The following is a 20181-nucleotide window of genomic DNA, read 5'->3' as shown; positions in this document are numbered from 1 at the left end:
GACAGGACAAGAGGAAATGGGCTCCAGTTGTGGCCAGGGCAGTTGAGATGGGATGTGAGGAAGAATTTCTTTGCTGCAAGGGTTCCGAGGCATTGGAAGGGGTTGCCCAGGGCAGTGGTGGAGTCCCCATCAGACACAGTGCTGAGGGACATGGGTTAGTTGGGGACTGGTCAGTGTTGGGTTCATGGTTGGACTTGATGATCTTAAAGGGCTTTTCCAGTTGAGGCCATTCTGGGATTCTGTGTGATCTGTACCTCATCGCTGCTTTTCCTTGTTGAGGTTTCCTCAGAGCAAACTGTTCTTAACTTACTACTCTTGCTTTTGAGCACTGTCATCTCTAGTGTGGCTGGATGTAGAAAAGTACAGGATGCAAACTCCAGCTGGTGTAGGAAAGGTGTATTTTTTTACAGGGTTTAGATAATGCCTTGAAATCATTTCAGGACATGGAATGGGAAGATGCAGCGGGACATGGGTGGTGTTGCTGGACTACATCCTTTCTCCTGAATCAATTTCAGAACTGATTTACTGGTCTTCTGTCCTCCAGGTCTTTCCAATGGTCCTGAAGCAATGGAAGTGGATGGCCTCCAGGAAGTCCCCCTCTGTAGCTGTCGAATGGAAACCCCCAAAAGCAGAGAGATCACCACGCTAGCCAACAACCAGTGCATGGCCACGGAGAGTGTGGATAACGAGGTAAGAACCTGTCTTTCAGCTTCTCACAGACTTTTCTGCTGTGGACAAAGACATAAAGAATACAAATCAGTGCCAGGAACACGTGTTGGGTCACGCAAGGGCTCTGTAGCCTGCTAAACTGGGAACAGACTGGTGTGTGGGAATGGCAGGGCAAACATCTCGCTCGCTAAGCTGAGGGCTCCAGCACTCTGCACGTATCTCACGGTTGGGTTGAAGCTGCTTGGAATGGAGGAGGTGGTGCAGTCTGCAGCTGGAGAAGTGCTGGGTGGATCTCTGCTGCTTGTCCTGGCCTGTGTGGCTGGATCAGGTTGATGTAACAGACACACTTCAGGCCAAGTGGCTTAAAATACATTAGCATGTATCAAAGGGAGCAAATCCAATCAGAGGAAGCTTGGAGCTGGTTTCCCTTGACTACGAAGGAGCTGATGCAAACTTTTCTGTAGCCAGCTCTTGAGTTTCAGGGACTTGGCATGGCCTCTGCCTGCTCAGTCTGCCCCAGCCTTCCTCTCTCCTCCCCCCCCATGAAGAGGCTTCTGTTACAAAGCTTCTGATGTCCTGGCAACCCTGCCCAGCCTCCAGGTCTGGCTGACTGAAAACGAACTTGGTGCCTGTCAGCCGATCACAACTGGGCTAATTGGGCTCTACTGGTTCCAGAAGTGTGGAAGTAAGTGGCAGAACTGACTCCCTCCCTCAGTCTGGAAAGAGGGACTGCAGGACAGGAACACACTCAGTAGATCCTACTTTTACTGGGAGGCACTTGGGTTTCTTTAAAGCTTCAGGTGAGCTGTAGTCACCCTGCAGCACTCCCAGATTTGCTGGTAGTAGGAAAAGGAGTGAGAATATTCCTAGTTCTGTAGGATCCCAGGAGAAGGATGGATGGAGGGAAAAAGGGATAATCATATTCAAAGCCCAGCTCTGCTTCTGTTAGTACCTGCAGGTACCTATAGGGAAAGGAATTTCCAAGGGATGGCAAAATTGATTCATTAAAGAGAGAACGTCCTGGAGACTTAGAGGAGAGAGGGGTACCCCAGGGTTTCTAAATAAACAAAAAGCATATGAAAGATGCTTCTCGTGTAGATGTTGGTTTGACACTTCTGTCCCTGGGTAAATCAGAGAGGGAAATAGCAAAGGCTATGTTTTATGTTAGATTCTTTTTTTATAATGGGATAAGTGACTCATAGATGTTATAAGAATATTATACGTGTGAATAGTGGGTTCTCCAGACTGTCATGTCCTTGGAGAATGTTATAAATAGTTATGAGCACCCTGCTGCACTCTCTAATAGTTGGAAAAATAGCAGTTAATCATTTTGTACTTCTTTATAGAGTTTCTAACAAATAATCTAGTGTGACATAACAGTGCAGGGACCTCCTCACATGGGCAGTGCAGCTTTTCGTGCGTGAATCAGATTTCCTCAGCTCAGAAGTAAAATCAATGCAACAGTCCTCTCCTGCCACCCCTGCAGCCCTTGGGGTCTGTGTGTTAATGGTGATCAGTGTGGCCAAGGTGTCACCACCACAGGTAGACTTTGCAGCTGGAATTTGGGTAAGTTGAATCGGAGATGCTAGGGATGAGCCTAGGTTAAAATCCCTTCTCTTTTTTTCTGTAGGGGTGTTGATTCTACAGAAGAAGTGGAGTTTAAAAAGAAAATTAGAGAGAAAGTCTAGTTTTGTTGAGGAAAAAGCAGCAAATCAAACCTCAGCTAGACCAGAGGGATGGTCTGTTGGTGCTGAGCAGGCACCGTGTTCCTGACTGACTCCTCTGCTCATGGTGGCAGCTCACATTAAACCATGCACAGATTTCAGCAGGGACGTTTCCTTGTAGCAGCCTTTCACCTTTGTAATTCTAGATTATCCATGTCCTTTGTCAAGCATCTGGGGAAAGCAAGGTTATTCTCAAGAGGAACTTGGAGAACCCAAACAGCATGGTGTCCTGCTAGCAGGTGGCAACTGGGATGTGAGAATGTCGTAGATGTGTGAGTGGGAACAGCAGAAGGAAATGCTGGTCCTTCTGACACATCAGAGAGAGTGACACTGGGAAAAGTGAACCCCAGTTATGGAGCCTGCTGTCATTACCAGAACAAGGTGGTACACGAGAAATCAGCTTTTTAAGCCCAAACCCTTCCAAAAACATGCTCAAAATGTGACTTTAGCTGAGCTCTCATGAAGACCTGGCTCTTCATCCCTGTGGTCTGGGCAGGGGCCAGTGCTGGAACCAGTACAGACGATAACTTTGTTGGCAACGAAGAGCAATTATTTTTCCCTTTATCTTCCTGTGACTTCTACTTTTGAACACTTAACAAGATTTAGTGCGTATGGTCTTGTTCTTTTGGTCACTGACACCCTCTCTTCCTGGCAAAAGGAAGAGTGTATGTTGTGTGAGTCAGGCCCATGGGACTGCCCCTTCTGCCGCTGCTTGGCTGTTGCCTATTTCCAGTTATGAGATTTTTTTTATTATTATTATTATTATTCTTGCAAGGAACAAAACGACTCGGGGTCCACATTGCATGTTAGTTAGTAAATGATGCATTTCTTCCTGTGAGAGCAGCTTTCACAGCTTCCTGCTGCACTGCTAATACTATCTGGCACGTATTTGAATTACTGTGAAAAAGCCAGGGCTCATCAATCAAAGCAGCGTGCAAAATAAAAATCTTCCTCCGCACAAGCACAGAGAGTGGTTTTTGGTCTCCAGTAATTTCATTTCCTTTAATTTCTCCTGTTCCAGCTGGGCCGATGCACAAACAGTGTGGTTAAGTATGAACTGATGCGCCCGTCTAACAAAGTCCAGCTTTTGGTGCTGTGTGAGGACCATAGAGGGAGGATGGTGAAACACCAGTGTTGCCCTGGCTGTGGATACTTTTGCACTGCAGTAAGTCCGTGCTCTCAATCTAGGGAAAGGGGGTACCTGTCACAATAGCTGGAAGAGCTGAAGGTGGAGAATGGTACCTAAAAGGGTTTACTGACTTCCTGGCATCAACTCCACCTCATTCCACAGCATGTCAGGAGGTGTTTTCAACAGGAATGTGTGTGAGGGTAGCTGCAATTGTCACCTTTTATCTTCCTGGAGACCCCAAGGGGTGTTCCTGAAGGGTTTTTACACACTGGAAGTCTTGCCTTAGGGTTTTGTTGGGTTTTTTTTTTTTTTTTTAGAACAAGGGTTTATTTTTTATTTTTTCTTTCTCTGTACAGATCAATCACATAAAAATTTGTATTAGCTTGGTTTGTAAATGAATCTGTGTACACAAGAGTGGTTCTTTCCCCCCTGCCTGCTCATGAGTGTTTAGGCAGGGAACCTGAGTGATGGCACTGGAACGAGGCAATATTTGAGATCTCCTGCAGCTTCTTCCATCTCTGCCACTGAGGCTTTTAATAGTGTTGGTCCAGTCCTTTAAGTCATCATTGTCCTAGTTTCCCTGTTGGTAAAGCTGAAAAAAAAAAACCCAATTGAGAGCCTCACGGGGTGATGAGAAGGTTTAATTGTCTGATGCCAGTGTTCTTCAGGATGACTCAATGAGAGATGCTACAGTCGTCTTAAAGAAGTGGAGCCATCCTGAGTTTTCATGCTGAGTCAAAGATAATTTAAAAGATAAAATCCTCCAAACCCTTAAAGGCATTTTGCAAAGCTGAAATAGAGTTAATCAGATTGCTTGGGGGGTACAGTGACTTCAGGAGAAGAGTGGGTTTTAACCAGCCTTTCCTTACGTGCTCGTACGTCTCTCAGGGACGTGTCGTAGTTGACACAGGTGAACCTGAGAGTCTTTGTGCTCTCCATCACTGACACCACAGAGCAGAGCTTCAGGTAGCACTGATATCACAGGGCAATGGATTCTCAGGTGCCTTCAGTTCAGTTCAAAGGACTTTGCTGGAAAGGGAAAATAATTGTAAGAAAAGTTGCCCAAGTTTGTTGAATGAGCAGTCAGCCACGTTCTTGGGGTTAAACAGCATACGGGGCTGGTCCGAGCAGAGAAGTCACATACTTTAGGTTACACTGGGGTTACCAGCTGATTTATTTATATTCATGTAGGTCCTGGAATGGTTTATGTGCAGCTTTATTAGGTAGTTTTAATGCTGGCTCAGCACAGAGGTTTGAAGTTTTCTTTTTCCAGTGTTGGGAGCATCCTTACAGTACACTGGCACTTCTAGAAATATAAACAAGAACTTCAAGTGTTAAAGAGCTGGAAATTGGGACTTCTTGGTTCTTTTTCCTAAGCACAATTTAAAAACTTGCTTTGCAGTCCCTAACCAAATGAGTTTTTTCCCTTGTTACCTTGATTTTGTTCTCTTCTAAAGAAGTGGCAGTGCTTGCTTACTGTATTGGAAGCACCAGGGACAAGAGTGGTGATGAAGGAAATGTTTGAGATCTGCGGATGAAGCATGCAGAAGGGGTAAGGCATGTAGTGACCATGGTGTGAATTTCTTCTCTGTGGTTTTTTTAGGGCACTTTCATGGAGTGTCAGCCGGAGAGCAGCATCTCCCACCGTTTCCATAAGAACTGTGCCTCCCAGGTCAATGACATGAGCTACTGCCCACACTGCGGGGAAGAGGCCTCCAAGGCAAAGGAAGTGACAATAGCAAAAGCAGACACAACCTCGACGGTGTCGCTGACCTACGAGCAGCAGAAACCAGCAGCTGTGGAGGGAAGGGCTGACACCACGACAGGCAGGTGAGCTTGGGAGCATGTGGAGATCTCAAACCTCATGGCAAATTGTGCTTTGCATTTGACTGCTTGTGCTTCTCCTGATGGGGCAAAGTCCTTTCTGGTCCTGCTCTGACAAGCCACGCTCAGCTGAAGGAATCTGCAAGTGTGTTTTGAGTTGCTTGTTGTGTCAGAGAAGAGCTCAGCAGCCACAGGGTAAACTGGAGCAGAGGTTCTAAAGACAGGAGGTGTTCAGGAGTTAAAACCATTCCTTCCTCTTGTTGTTAGGAATGGAATAATAGTGGAAAGAGTTGATGTTTCAGGTCTGCTACGTGACAGGGAAATCCATGCAGTACCTAGCTGTAGCTCCTGACTTGCAGGAATATAAAGAGAGGATGAAAACACAGAGGAGAACACAAATCAAACCATCCCTGTGTTGAACAGTGCTCTGACTTCATGTCTGATCTGATCTTCTCCCAGTGGTTTTTATAACTTGCCCCATGTTCCTGGGTTTCCTGTAGTGTACATCAAAATGTAATCACAGGGCTGAGAAGTTCCTTTCTGGGGCAAGTTCTTACCGAAAAGGCTGTAAAATATATTGGTTTGTGTTTCGATTTTGCTTACGTTTATCTGTATTCAAAATCCATTTCCTTTCCTTCTTTGGCATAAGATACACACTGGTTTGTATTTTTAATGGTTGTGCTGTCTCTCATTTTCTCTCTTCAGTGGCACTGGGACACGGTTGTCAGAGGAAGACAAGCCAGAAAGTTCAGCTGCTGAAGGATTTGACATGGCTGGGTCTTCAGTTTTTCCAAAGCCTACTACTAGTCTGTCCCAAGGACCAGTTAAAGAAACTCTGGAAAGTGCCCTGATTGCCCTGGACTCTGAAAAGTAAGAAAAAGACTGCTGGGTCTCTCCAGTTTCCAGCAAAGTTGCTTAACTTAGAGAAAACTGAGATTTAACTCTGTTTTTTGGCCCCACTCAGACCTTTTTTCATTCGCTTCAGTCATTTGTCACCCCCAACAGATTACTGATTGAAGAGAACAGTTACAGCTCTAAATGTCTTATTAATTTGTCTGGAGGATTTGATTTTTCACTGGATAGAAAACTTGCAGCTCCAACCACAGCTGTAATTATTAGGAGTTCCTGTTTACAGTAGTAAGACCCAGAATTTGTTGGTGAGCGACATTGGATAGATTCAGCCCTCGTTAGAACAAGGCTGGCTGTGGTTGGAGCTGCAACTTTTAAGACCTGCTTCTGGACACTTGTTCCTGTGTTTTGCTGGCACTCTTGAGCTATACCACAGGACCAGACTTTGTCATGCATGGAATAAGAGTAGGGTGGGGTGAAATGCCAGGAATATTCTTCAATGAGTATTAATTTTGCTTCTTTTCTCCACTCCTGCAGACCCAAGAAGTTACGGTTCCATCCAAAGCAGTTGTACTTCTCTGCCAGGCAAGGAGAGCTGCAAAAAGTCCTGCTTATGTTGGGTAGGTAGCTCCTTCCCAGGGCATTGGGTGTCTGACAGGACTCACAGCTCCTGCCAGGCAGCTGCCAGAGCCCAGTTCCCACCAAGGCAGTGTGTGGTATTCCCCACTGCCCCTTGTGAGTGGAGCTGGAGGAGAAAGCCACTTTTGCAAGTGATGTGTCATTGGAAGTGGCTTCCTCTTGCTGTGAAATGTGGACCTGCCCCCAGCTTTTTTCTGCATTTGGACATGATTTTATCCAGAGAAGCTGTTTCTGTCCCCAAGTGACCCACGTGTGAGTCTTCTTCCAGTTTGACACAGCTTTTTCTCTCCATGCAATGGGATAGTTGGGTATCTGCATCCAGTAGCGAGGTAAAAAGATGGGAGTCAGCTTAAGCTGAGACCCATCAGCAAGACAGCAGAAGGGGAGAGCCCTTCAGTACACAGGCTTTGTTTTAGGGGTACATAGTTGCCTGTCACCAGATGACTTTGAGCTGCTGAGCTGCTTTTTGCCAACAAATATTCCTGAGGAATCTCCCTCTTAGAAGGACACAATGTTTCCTTGGGATCATTTCCTTTCCACTCCAGTACTTTGCACTACATTTTTGGATGCTTTCTGTTCTTTTCATTTATCAGATTCTTCTTTTTTCTTCTAGCAAGTGTTAGCTTCATTGTTCGTGTCTTCAATAGCACAAAAATGTTATTCATTGATATTTAACTACGGCCTCATCATATACACAACATGTTATCATGCCCAGACATCTTTGTCTGGCTGTCATCATCATCTGTCAGTCTTTGCACAGCTGTGAGAATCTCTGGCCAGATCCCAAGCTTGTGTTAGGAGAAGCTCCACCCTGTTTGTAGCCCTGTGCTTTCAGGGATGCAATGAGGATCGCTAATATTAATTGCAGTTAATAGTGATGAGACAAAAAGTCCAGGTAGTACAGACTCTTTGTTGTTTCCAACTTCTATGTTGCTTTAAACAGTTTTTTTTTGGTTTTTTTTTCATTTTTTATCCTTTTATGCTGTTCATAGGCTGGTTTGGGTTGGAAGGGACCTTTAAAGCTCATCTAGTCCAACCCCCCTGCAGTAAACAGGGACATCTCCAACCAGATCAGGTTGCTCACAGCCCTGTCCAACCTGACCTTGAATATTTCCAGGGATGGGGTTTCTACCACCTCTCTGGGCAACCTGGGCCAGTGTCTCACCACCTTCACTGTACAAAATCTCTTCTTGTGTATCTAGTCTAAATCTTCCCTCTTTCAGTTTAAAACCATCACCCTTTGCCCTGTTGCTACAAGTCCTATCACCAGTGGTGTTTGTTTTTGTTGCATTAAGAGACAGGGAATTGGGAATCTGAGGGAGATAGCCTGTGCAGAAATTGTAATGCCTTAAAGGTATTAAATTCCATGGTGTTTCTGAAGCTCTTGGTTTGGGGGTTGTTGCATATTGAATATCCATGGGACTACCCTGAGAGCTTTCTGCCTTGAATGTGTAGTGAAGGGCTGAGGATGGGCTGGAAACCCATCTGTTAAAAGCCTTTAGTTGAGACTTGGTTCTCCTGTTACACTTTTCTCTAATCTCTGAATTGTGGTTGAAAGCATCTCTGCTCTGTTTTTTAGTGGATGGAATTGACCCTAATTTTAAAATGGAGCATCAGAATAAGAGAACCCCTCTCCATGCAGCCGCTGAGTCTGGCCACGTGGACATCTGCCATATGCTGATTCAGGTCTGTCTCCACTTACATTCTTCTGTACAAGCATTTTTCTGTGGTTTTTGGTCTCCTGCCCCACATGGTTAAAGCACACTTGGAAATCAGCACTGAAATGTTTCTCCTATGAAAACCTGCTTATTCTCAGGGTTTGCTGAGGGGAGGATTGGTGCAGAGTAGCATGAGGTCTTAGAGGACATGACTGAAGCTGTATTTCTGGGCTGTTCTCCAAACAAGCTTCACTGTCCAGGCAATGAGCACATGAAGCTTCGATGTAGGGCACTGTGGAGCATGTGGGAACCTATATGCCTAAGCACACCCGTGCCCTGCCAGATGTGCCAGCACAGGCAGACTGCAAGCTGCTACCAAGTTGCTCTTGATTACAAAGGCAGGTAGGCTCTGGAGCCTGGAAGGTAGCAGACCCTGTCTTCCCTTCTGTCAAAACCTGAGTAACTCCAGGAGGATTTTCCTCTGCAGTGTAAATGTCACCACACGTGAGAAGGAGAGAAGAAAAGATGCAAGTTTGGCTTGTTATCTGAGATTTTTTAATTCTAATTGAGGGAAGATAGTCAAAGACATAGGGGTGCTCTCATTGAACCCATTCCAAAATGATGTGAAAAAAAAAAAGGAGGAGTTAGAAAGTTCTAGTTTTTATTTTTTACACTGCCATACATAGTTTGGAGTGCCTGGAAGTATGTTTTGTTTTCCCTGGGTGACTGGGAAACCTTAAAGGGATTTTGAGAAAGCAGCAGTGCCACATCTTTGAAAATGAGCCTGCTGGGATGTTGTGTTTCAGCATCTGGAGTCAGAGGCTTCCAAAGTGCTGTTTGAAGATGCAGCTTTGGGCCTACCCTGCTGCTCTCACTCACTTGAGATGCTGCACGTGAAGACAACGGACTGACTCGTAGGAGTAAAAGGAGCAAAATCTGCAAGATACTACAAACAATTTGAATTGAGTATCAGTAGAGTTGGTTTGTTTCCAAAATCCTTCATCATCTTGTCTCTTTCCTGATGTCTGGCTACTCCAGTAGCAAAATATTTGTCTGGGAATGTCCCCAACTTGTTAAACTTGAAGTGCCTCTTCTCTGGTCTGGTTTAAATAGCTCTAGTTATTTAAAAAGGAATCAAAACAAATACATTCAGTGGGAGGCACCTGGAAGCAATGGGGCCAAATTCTTGTGCCAGGTGAACCTGAGTCAATGTGTCACTGCTGTAAACAGCCCTGTGCTTTGTGCATATATATGCATATGTGGCCTGCCAAGACTTGTGCTGCCTCTGAGATTTTCTTTTGGTTTAAATATTGTATGAATTACTGAGCTAAGCCAAAGAGTTAAAGCAGGCAAGATACATGACACAGTAAGTGTTTTGGAAAAGAGTTAAGATTTTGGTCCAAGGCACTCCAACGTCTGCTCAGAGACCTCTGCAGAAATGTCACTGTTGACTTCAACAGGAATAATTAGCCAATCTCCAGAGCTCCTACCTCTGTTGCAATCAGCAACTTGTTCCTGCTGCTTGTGACATTGGGAAGAGCTGGTTGTTTTGTTCATTTTCTCTGTAGAAATGAGAGACCGAAATCAAAGCTACTGCAGAAAGGAGCAGGCTGGTTTTTCCAAGTTGTTACACAAACAATATCCAGAAAGTAGAAGTACAAAATGCATTAATAACAAGAGTCATTTAATCCCAGCTGTTGGCTTCCCCATGCTCTGCTCACTGGCTGTAGAAGGCAGGAGAGAGGGCAGGCAGTGTTTGCTGCTTTCCAAAACAGGTGAAGTTGGACTGTCTTGCTACTAAATCTCTGCTCCCACATCCTTCCTCTGCTGAGCAGTAATGTTATAATTGTCCTTGTGTTTGCTTTGGCCTCTTAATAGGCTGGTGCTAATATAGACACTTGCTCTGAAGACCAGAGGACCCCACTGATGGAAGCAGCAGAAAACAACCATCTGGAAACTGTGAAATACCTTATCAAGGCTGGAGCACTAGTAGATCCTAAGGTAGCAGTTTATTCCTTATCTATTTTTTCACTTGAAGAAACCTCTGTCCACCATTTCTTTCCAACTTTTAAGGCTTCAGGGTGGAAGCACCCAGGCAGAGGGCAAACAGACTTGCTTGTGTTGGGCATGAAGGCTTGGCAAAGCCATGGTTATCAGTAGATTTCATTTTAATGATGCAGTGTCCAGGCTGTGAGCAGTTTGGGGCAAGTGCTGCCACTTGCTACATTAGTTTGTGGCACCAAACATCACAGGGGTATTTGATTTCTTCTGGGGCCACTAAGTATTAATGTCACAAATCCATTGCAGTGAATTTGGAGTTTGATTTCAGAGTTTCCTTCTCTATAGATTCTAATAATGAGACTTTTGAGGTAACATTTTAAAATGGGCTGGTAATTAGGTGCTTGCCAAGCCAACAAAAATGACAGAGGAAGCTTTGCTTTCCAAAAAGGCCTGATGTGTGGTTTCTTGCAATCACGCCACAGTGGCAAAATTGGACCCCATCTTTAAACTCTACCCTTTAATTTAAACAAATACAATAAAATGCAGCTGTCTGTTTGCCTCTAGCATGCTCTGGTTGCTTTGCAATCTTGGAATATATACAAATCGTTTATTACTCCCATAAATCAGACGCTATTTAGAGCACAGGAACCCTCCCCACGTGAACTTCTTATTGTTACAACCTGCTGCTGTTGGCGTGCTCCTCTGGTATAACTGGGGAGTTACAGCAGGGCTGGGATCTTCTGTTTCTAAAGGAGCTGGCAAGGCCAGGAAAATTGCACAAGATATCAAGTGCTGTCCACCTCGAGCCTTAAACAGATCTTTGGGAGCCTGCTTCTGAGCTGGGAAGGGGGAAAGGACAAGACATGCACGTGCAGGTTCATCCTGGCCACTGTCCTGAGCCCCTTGGAGCAATCCAGGCATCTCTTGCCTGATTTATTTGTGTGTAGGAGAAAAGAGGGGTTTTTTTTGCTTCTAAAGGTAAAGAGAAGGAAAAAAAATCCTGAGCTTGCAAAAGCAAATTAGAAGCCTGACATCACGTCTGAAGTCTAGACTAGTTTATTATGTTAATTAGTTTCTTGCACCAAATTAGTCATCTTTTTTGAAAGCTGAGCCACGTTGCATCTTAAAATCATCTCCAGCCATTTTGTTGAGAAATGAAGACATTTAACTGCTGCAGGTGTGTGCTGAGCCTGCCCAGCCCAGCCCTGCAGGACTGCTGGGTGGAGGAGATGCTGAGGACAATGGTGGGGTGGGTGGAGGCTTCTCAGACCCCACACAAAGAGCACAAAGCTCTTGATCCTGTTAATATGGTGTAAAAGCCCCACTCAGAACCTGCAGAAGCTTGGTGATGCCTGCTCTCCAAAGGGTTGAGAAGCTGCTCTTGGCTCCTACTGATCTAAGGGGAAAGCTGTGGCATTATTCAGATGTGACAGGCACTTCTGGGCACCAGAAACCCCTTTTTTTACCCCAAGAAGTAATCCTTGACCCAAGATGTCCCATCCTTGCTCAGAGGGTTGCTCCCTAGCCCTGTGCTGTGCCCTCTCCTTGGCACCACTGGAAAGCTCTCCCCTCCAATGTTGCTTCCAGGGACTTAGCAGAGTCCTTTTGGTTCCTTCCAGGGCTTAGAGTCCTTTTGGTTTTTCAGTCTTTTAATTTCCTCCTCCTTATTCCCTGGTCTCTGGGCCTTGCTACGCGCTAAGATCTTGGAATAGAAACGCCTGGTAAAAATCAGGCTCTAGCTGAGATCTTTGGTGTTACTGTGGGAGTGTCTCCATCATGACTCACAGCCTGTCCATCTCCACCAGACCCTGTCTTCTCAGCTCCCAAAAGTATTTTTCCTTTCAACCTTCACAGCTTTTATCTCCTGTCTTGGTGGATGGCTGTGGGCAGGCTGGGGACTTGGTCTCTCAGAGGCTTCTAGCCCCTGTGCAGGACACCCCTTTGCCCTGCTGCCAGGTGCTGGGATAAGACCTTGTGCAAATAAAAACACAGCAAAAAAACCTGTATAAACAGATCATTTCAGGTTGAGAAAAGGCTGCTTTTCTGATGTAAAGTGCAAGCTCTGCCTCTGTAAGGGATTTCTGCTTCCCCTTGGCTCTCCAGCACACGGAGAGGAGCTGGAGAAGGGTCTACTGGGGAAGGGGAGCATCAGTTTGCCAGACTTTGGGGCTGGTACCTACCCTAAGCTTTGCAAAGGCATCTCTACCTGTAGCCTTTGCACACTCACCCTCCTGCTCTGCATGGGTTGCACCTCTGAGCTTTGTGTGAGCATCAAGGTGCTCCCTCTGCTCCATGCCAGCATTGGTTGCTGCTGCTCTCTCCCCTCCTGGCAGTGGCCCAGGGGCTTTTGAAGTCTTCTGCTCCATCCATGAACTTCTCTGCTGGTTCCTAAGCGTTGCTGGTGTCATATACGTGTGGGAAACACTGGGAAGGGATGTTCCCTGAGCACTTGTTCTGTGATTGTGTCCAGGATGCGGAAGGATCCACGTGTCTGCACTTGGCTGCCAAGAAGGGGCACTACGACGTTGTTCAGTACCTCCTCTCCAATGGGAAGATGGATGTTAACTGCCAGGTGAGGCCTTTCTGCCAGGGTTAGAAGCTGCTTTTCTTAGGTCAGGGACCTCTCTGTGCAATGGTTTCTCAAATACAGTCCTGCTGCTGGAAGGGACCTCAAAAACATTATAGGGTGACAGTGCCATGGGCATCCTGGTCTGCTGGAGAAGGTGATCCCCTCCACTGACCTCATGGAATCTTTCCTTCCATGTGCCTCAATTTGCAGTTTGTCCTTGACCCCAGATTTGGTGGTGGAGCCTGTTTCCCAAGGGGGTCACTGTGCTCCTCCTAGCAGGGGGGTGCTGGGTTCATGATGTGCTGTGGGATGGATCAAGCCTGACCCTCCGTCATAGACCTTCTCCATTGCTGTGGGGTGAGGCACCACTGCATCAAGGTTCCTCATTCCAGGGGAAGGCCAGCTCCTTCAGGCTCCTCAGGGAGCTTTTCTCAGAGCTTTTTACACAAGCTGGATGTTCATTGTGCCTTTTGGACACAGTCAGCTGTATTTGAACACCCTGGAGATCCATTGCCAGTGTGCTGAGCTGCAGATAAACTCCAGCCTGCTGAGGTGTGTTGGTTCAAATCGCACTGGGCTCTGCAGGACCCTGAGGGACCTCTCCCTGCAGCAGTGTAGACTGAAAGAGAGTGATGAGACAGATGTGGGGAGGGAAGGGGTCTGTGCTCCTAGGCAAGCTGCACCCTGCTGTGTCTGCCAAGGGGCTTGTGAAGCTGGCAGGAGACCCTCTTGCCCCTTCTGTGTGTCTCACCCTTTCCTTTCCCTCCCCAGGATGATGGAGGCTGGACGCCAATGATCTGGGCCACTGAGTACAAGCATATCGAGCTGGTGAAGCTGCTGCTTGCAAAGGGGTCAGACATCAACATCCGTGACAATGTGAGGTTCTTCCTGGAATCTGTTTTGGAAATTATCCACCGTTTCTCTTTGAAAACTGAACAAGCCCAAGAAGGCAGGATTTTGGGCTGAGGGCACAGTGAGGCCAGTGGTCCCTTGGTACAGGTGGTTTGGAGCAGGGAGTGAGCAGTGTCTGGTGGGACAGTTTTCTTCCATATGTTGGAAAGAAGTTTACATGCTGCCAAGAAATCCTCTTCCTCCAGCCCTTCTGACACAGCCCCTAAAGATGCTGTACATAATGCTCCAGGTTGTGGTTAGCTCTGAGCTTCTGGGTCTGCTGTGCTGTCACTTGGACCCTGCACTGGGCAGATCCTCCTTTAGGGCCACAAAGATGATGAGGAGCCTGGAGCATCTCCTGTGTGAGGAGAGGCTGAGAGAGCTGGGACTGTTCAGCCTGGAAAAGAGCAGCCTGAGAGGGGATCTGATCAATGTCTATAAATATCTGAAATGTGGGGGCCAAATGGATGGGGCTGGGCTCTTCTCGGTGGTCCCCAGGGACAGGACAAGGGGCAATGGGCACAAACTGGAACACCAGAAGTTCCAGACAAACTGAAGGAAAAACTTCTTCACTGTGAGGGTGCCAGAGCCCTGGGACAGGCTGCCCAGAGAGGGTGTGGAGGCTCCATCTCTGGAGATGTTCAAACCCACCTGGACACTTTCCTGTGCAACCTGCTGTAGGGAAGCTGCTTGGGCAGGGGGGTTGGACTGGATGATCTCCTGAGGTCCCTTCCCACGCCACCAGTCTGTGATGCTGTGAGTCCAGACTTACCAGCTCCACATTGGTCCTGGGCCAGTGTGCATTGGGCATGGGTTGAGATTAGGGGCATCCTGTGTGACTTTTGGGGGGCACAAGCTTGTACTCATGTTTTCCAGATGGATTGGGCAGACACTTTGCCAGCGAGTGTCACAAGCCTGGCGTTTCCTGGGCATAACAGGAACGGAGCCACCAACATGGACAGAGCGTGCCCAGGCTGGAGGCTCAGTGTGCTGGAGATGGCTCTTGGCCAGCTCCATAAATCCTACTTCACCTCCATAAATCCTACTCGAGTGGGAGATACTCTGTACTTGAGGGAGTCTGACTCCAGGTGGAGTCCCTGGGAGCTCCCTGGGCCCGGCAGCGCTGTGTGTTGGGCTGTGCCAGCCAGTTTCACCAGGATTTTCAAGACTGGGGGGGGAAAAGGAGAACATCCAGGCCTCTGCTCAGGAGACTCATTGTGTCAGCACTGCTCCTCTTCTTTTTTCTTATTTTTCCTTTCTGTCTCTAAGGATACTGAAACCACAGAAGTACCTGCAAAGCAAGCCTGGGTGTGAACTGGGCCGCTTTGACCTGTAGATGTGAGATAATTTGATAAATGAAGGGTGTTTGGCTTCGCTGCAGTCTGCACAGTGTTGTTACAGCAAAGTACCTACCCTGCCATCAGTTCCCGCTCTAGCAGACCTCATGGCAATGTATTTTCCTGTCCAAGGCTGCTAGTGCTTTTCTGACTCCAAGGGATATAAGCAGTTGGTTTGTATTTGTCTCCCCGAATGCCTCGTGTTGTGTTTTGGGTGCTAGCGGGGGGGGTGTTGGCACTTTTATCCCAGAAAGGCTCCAGCTATTCCCAAGGAGTCGTTATCCCCAGGAGTCCTATCCCAAGGAGTCTGAAAGCCCCTTCTTGGTAGGAATCTCTGTTTCCTTGGTAGCTTAGATAGTTTTCAGGCAGGTCCAGATCTGATACTGTTCCTAAAAACAAAAGTCAAGGCAGGAGAGCGGGATTTTTGAGTTGCTGCATTGCTTCAGAGCCTGAGCGCTGACTCTGAACGACACCGACTTGTATGATCTCTTGCAGAAGCCTTTGGCCACCAGTTACAAGATCACACAGTAAATGATGAAAAATCAAATCAGCTCAGTCAACAATTTACTTGACAAGAAAAATATCCTCTTAGCAGATGTACTGCATATCCGTTACCATACCTGCATTCAGCGTCTCCTGATCGCAGTCATTGAGAAGCGATGTCACTTGTGCTGGAAACATTGGACTCGGGGAGAAATGGCTTTTGATTTTAATTAGGCAATAGCCTGTTCAAGGCAGAGCAGTGTGTCTGGGTGTCTGTAACCTGTCTGAGCAGCAGCACGTGGTGTGCAGTCGACAGGGTTAATTTTTTCTGTAGATTGATACATGATGCTGATTAGGGTTTTTTTTCCCCCTAATTATTACCATAATGGGAAGCAAAAGCTATATAGAAAGAGGTCTCCCCACTCCCTGCTGTATGTCAATAGCCTCCCCATTTAAGGAGGGATCTAAGTTAAGTTGTGATGACTAAAAAAATGAGCTTTATTTTTGCTTTCCAAAAAAAAAAGGGAGAAAAGTTAGGTGATCATTACTATCATTGCACTGTTGTAATCGCCGTCTTTAGAGCTTGTCATGAGGAAGGGTTTGAAGTGAGCTGCAAATTGCACTGTAACAGAAAACGGAGGATCATCGCTTAAAATATCTCCATCAAAAAAGATGAGTGTTCAGCTATTTCTAGTGCTGCTTGTGAGAGATGAGTACATACAGTATTGAAGAGATGCCTGAAGTCGGATTGATTGCTTTCCCTGTGGCTCATGGTTCTCTCTTTTCTAGCACCTTCATATACCCTGTAGCTTGTGCTGTGCTCTTTTTCTCTTTGATTTTGTAGCACTGGGAGCACGTTTTAGCTTTGCTGGGTGTCTGGGCTGGGGAAGCTCAGCTCCTCGCCTTTTCCAGCATGTTTGTTCATGTCTCTCACTTCTCTCTCATGGATTTATCCAGATTGTTTTGTGGCTTAGAGACAGACGACTTGCCTGTGTATGTAAGGAAAGCGATGGGCTGCTTTGTGCGCAGCCTCCCCGTCTTTAATGTGTGGAGGCAGCTGGAGTGAGAACTCCCTGCTTGTCTGTGCTGAGATTTCCCTGCCCACCCTGGCAGTCCCAGCCAGAAAGAGCAACGTAGGGAAGGAAGCTTCGAGCCACGTGTTGAGTGCTGCAGGTGTAGAGCTAAGGATGGTGAAGTCCCAAAGCGATAAGGTTTTAATGCACTAAACAGTCTCTACTCTGTTTTCTTTCCCTCCAGGAGGAAAATATTTGTTTGCACTGGGCTGCTTTTTCAGGCTGTGTTGACATAGCAGAGATCCTGCTGGCTGCTAAGTGTGATTTACACGCGGTGAATATTCACGGGGACTCACCCCTGCATATTGCAGCCAGAGAGAACCGCTACGAATGCGTCTTTTTTTTCCAGCCCTACTGCTTCTCTCCCTTCCCCTCATCACTTCTTTCCACCTGGCCACTGGCTGGCAAGCTCAGGAGATCCTTTGAAAAGCTTTTGGCATTTAAGCACAAAAATTAGGATGGAGGGCTTGTTTCTCCATTGCCCTGCTCGTAGGGACAGTGGGTCTGAAGTACTAGTTGCTGTCAGAGCTGGTGTAAAAAAAAAAAGATCAGAAACTGTGGAGTGATCCTGGAGTCTTGGGCAGAGGGCTTGAGGGGCTGTACTGTGCCTGGGATCCCCAGCAGAAAGGCATCAGGCATCCTTGATTCAAGTTTTGGGTTGTTTTTATGGTGGTATAATATGGTAACGGGGCTTTTCCTTTGCTTCATCACTGCTGTGAATAAAGTCATCATGTGTACTCACCAAAAGCTGATGACTATCAACAAGGACCAAGTCCAATACCAGTTTCCTGTGGGACTCTTCCCATTTCCAGCCTACTGTTCCCACCCCATATCTTTCCATGACAGAGAGATTTTTCCAGCCTGTCTGATGTTAGGCTGGTACCAGTAAGGTCCTTGTCATGCCTGAAGCAAGGTGAGGTTTGCCCAGAGCTTTCATGAGTGCCTAGAGCTCCATCTGTGCCTTCTGCCAGCACCTTCACGTAGAAGGATTCACTGAACTGTGCTTAATCAAGAAAACTCAGGTGATTATTCACCACTACACATTCTTTCCTGTCCCATAAGGCTGGCTAGAGGATGTGGTTCAGCTTGTTTTCCCCTTGTGAGGTTTCTCTTGGGGGATGCTTATCCTCTCTTGCTCTTTTGCAGTCTCTTTCTTTCCCGTGGCTCGGATGTCACTTTAAAGAACAAGGAAGGTGAGACTCCACTCCAGTGCTCCAGCCTTAACTCTCAGGTCTGGGTGGCCCTACAGATGAACAAGACTCTCAAAGAATCATCTACTGAAAAGCCTCCCCAGATAGAGAAGGTGGTGAACAGGTGAGAATCTGACTGGTTTTGCTTGTGGATCATGAAATAGAGCTCTGGCATAGGGGAGGCTGGGGGCCTGGTTTAAGAAAGGACTGTAAGTGCATGCTTAGCTTTTTAAACTGGTTTGAAGGTCAGTTTGAGCTTAGCAAGAATTAAGCACATGCTGATTCAGACCGTGGTTTGTAAATTCATCCTCCAAATGGAAATATTTGCAAGCACAAAGGACAATCTGTAAGGCAGGGTGGAAAATAATGAACTCTGTTCTAGTCTGAATTGCTTTCAGGCTTTCAACGTTTCGTGATCAAAGACAGCAGTTCTGCCCCAGGATGGCATTTGCATGGCCCCTTGTTCAGGGCAGCTTTTCTTCTCTGACCATTCTCTTTCTTCCCCTGACAGAGACATCGCTCGGGGTTATGAGCGGATCCCGATTCCCTGCATCAATTCAGTGGACAACGAGCCTTGTCCAAGCAACTACAAATATGTTTCACAGAACTGTGTCACCTCCCCGATTGACATCGATAGAAATATCACTCATTTACAGGTGAGGGATCATGTGGATCCAACGTGTCTTTCCCTGTCACCCTGTGTGCAGTCAGGGATGTTGGCAGGATGGGTTTTGCATTCCAAATGGGAATGTCTAGTCCTAATATTGCCATCAAATTCCAGCTAAGGCTGTAGTCCTCAACTCCAGCTCTTGCTCTAGGAGATGGGATTCTGCTGTTCCTCCTTTCTGAGACTTAAGCTAACCTCTGTGTTCAGCTGTGTGCTGTAGCATCAGCCATCTGGTGCTGGCTGGTGTGGCTCCCATCTATCCTTTTCCTCTGTTCGGTGTCTGGAGAGTTAGTAAATTGTTTGGAGACCTTCCCTCGTGCTGTCCTCTCACTGACTGCAGCATCCAGGTCAAGGTCTTCATTGTGGAAGTCCTCAAAGGGCTGGGTTGTGAAAGCAGAGATAGGCTGGGAAAGCGTAGGGTGAAGGTGACCCCTCTCTGGGTGCAGCTCTCAGATGGCTGAAATGAACTTCCCGTGGCCAAACCCCGTGGTGCAGCAGCTGGTGGTGGGACCATGTTGGCTTGGGGAGCCAGCTGGGAGCACCCATGTGGGAAGAAGCAATCAGCAGGGGAGGACTGAGACATCATGTTGTGTCATCTCCTAGCTCTGGTCCCTTCTTGGAGCTTTCCTTGTCCTTGAGTGTGGAGTACAGCTCATAGGGCATGGGGGAAGGTGAGTAACACAGAGGGACATCCTGTCATGAGAAATGAAGATGGCTCAGTGTGAGATCCTTTCCTACAAGCCAACATCCTTTGATGTTCATTACACATGGAGATAAAGGACGGGTTGGAAATGTCACCCAACCCATGAGGCTGGTTACCTTTCTGGCTAACGAGCTGCAGCAGAAGAAGGCAAAGACTTGTGGTTTCCTCTCTGACCCAGTCACAGAAGTTTCTCTTTCAGTTGTGCATGAGTGGCGTGGAGTTAACCCTTTGTCTTCTCTTCCAGTATTGCGTGTGTATAGACGACTGCTCCTCCAGTAACTGCATGTGTGGCCAACTCAGTATGCGCTGCTGGTATGACAAGGTGAGGACACACAACCTGTTGTTGGGTCACACCAGTGTTTGTCAGCTGAACTTTGCACAGTTCAGGGTTTATCATAGTACCTTAAAAACAGTTCCTTGCACAACTCCTCCACTTTTTTTGTTGTAAAATGTGTAAAGTTGTAGTCTGGGCTTTGAGGTGGATGTGATAATAACAAAACACGTACTCAGGGAAGCTTTTCTAGTATTTATTATTTATTTGTCTTCCTGTCATGTCAACTGAGCCATTAATTATACCCATGTGATAGAGAGAATTTAATAATCCATGCGTGAAATCAGCTTCCATTTCAGAGCAACAGAGAAAATGTTGTAATATGGAAGCAAGGGGAGGGAACTAGAGATATTTTGATTTTTTTTTTTTGCCTGCTTTTATTTATTGTGATCCTTCCAAATGAAGGCAAAGTAAAGATGTTTTAACTGCAGCGTTGCCAGAAGC

The 20181-nt window shown here is 46.7% G+C and overlaps 1 protein-coding gene across 1 annotated transcript; it reads left to right on the top strand.

Moving 5' to 3' along the window:
• Positions 1–544: 544 nt before the first annotated feature.
• LOC104524004 (histone-lysine N-methyltransferase EHMT1) lies at positions 545–19728 on the top strand (the record flags this gene model as incomplete). Its single annotated transcript, XM_010166785.1, has 14 exons — positions 545–690; positions 3415–3558; positions 5126–5352; positions 6052–6216; positions 6733–6815; positions 8414–8520; positions 10371–10493; positions 12964–13065; positions 13834–13938; positions 17031–17180; positions 17760–17764; positions 17993–18160; positions 18548–18692; positions 19651–19728. Coding segments are annotated over 14 exons (1748 nt in total), but the record flags the coding sequence as incomplete, so codon positions are not given.
• Positions 19729–20181: the final 453 nt, after the last annotated feature.

This window comes from Antrostomus carolinensis, unplaced genomic scaffold (assembly GCF_000700745.2).
Source record: "Antrostomus carolinensis isolate BGI_N321 unplaced genomic scaffold, ASM70074v2 scaffold8830, whole genome shotgun sequence".
Lineage (NCBI taxonomy): Eukaryota > Metazoa > Chordata > Aves > Caprimulgiformes > Caprimulgidae > Antrostomus > Antrostomus carolinensis.
This window is presented reverse-complemented; position numbering and strand designations above follow the sequence as displayed.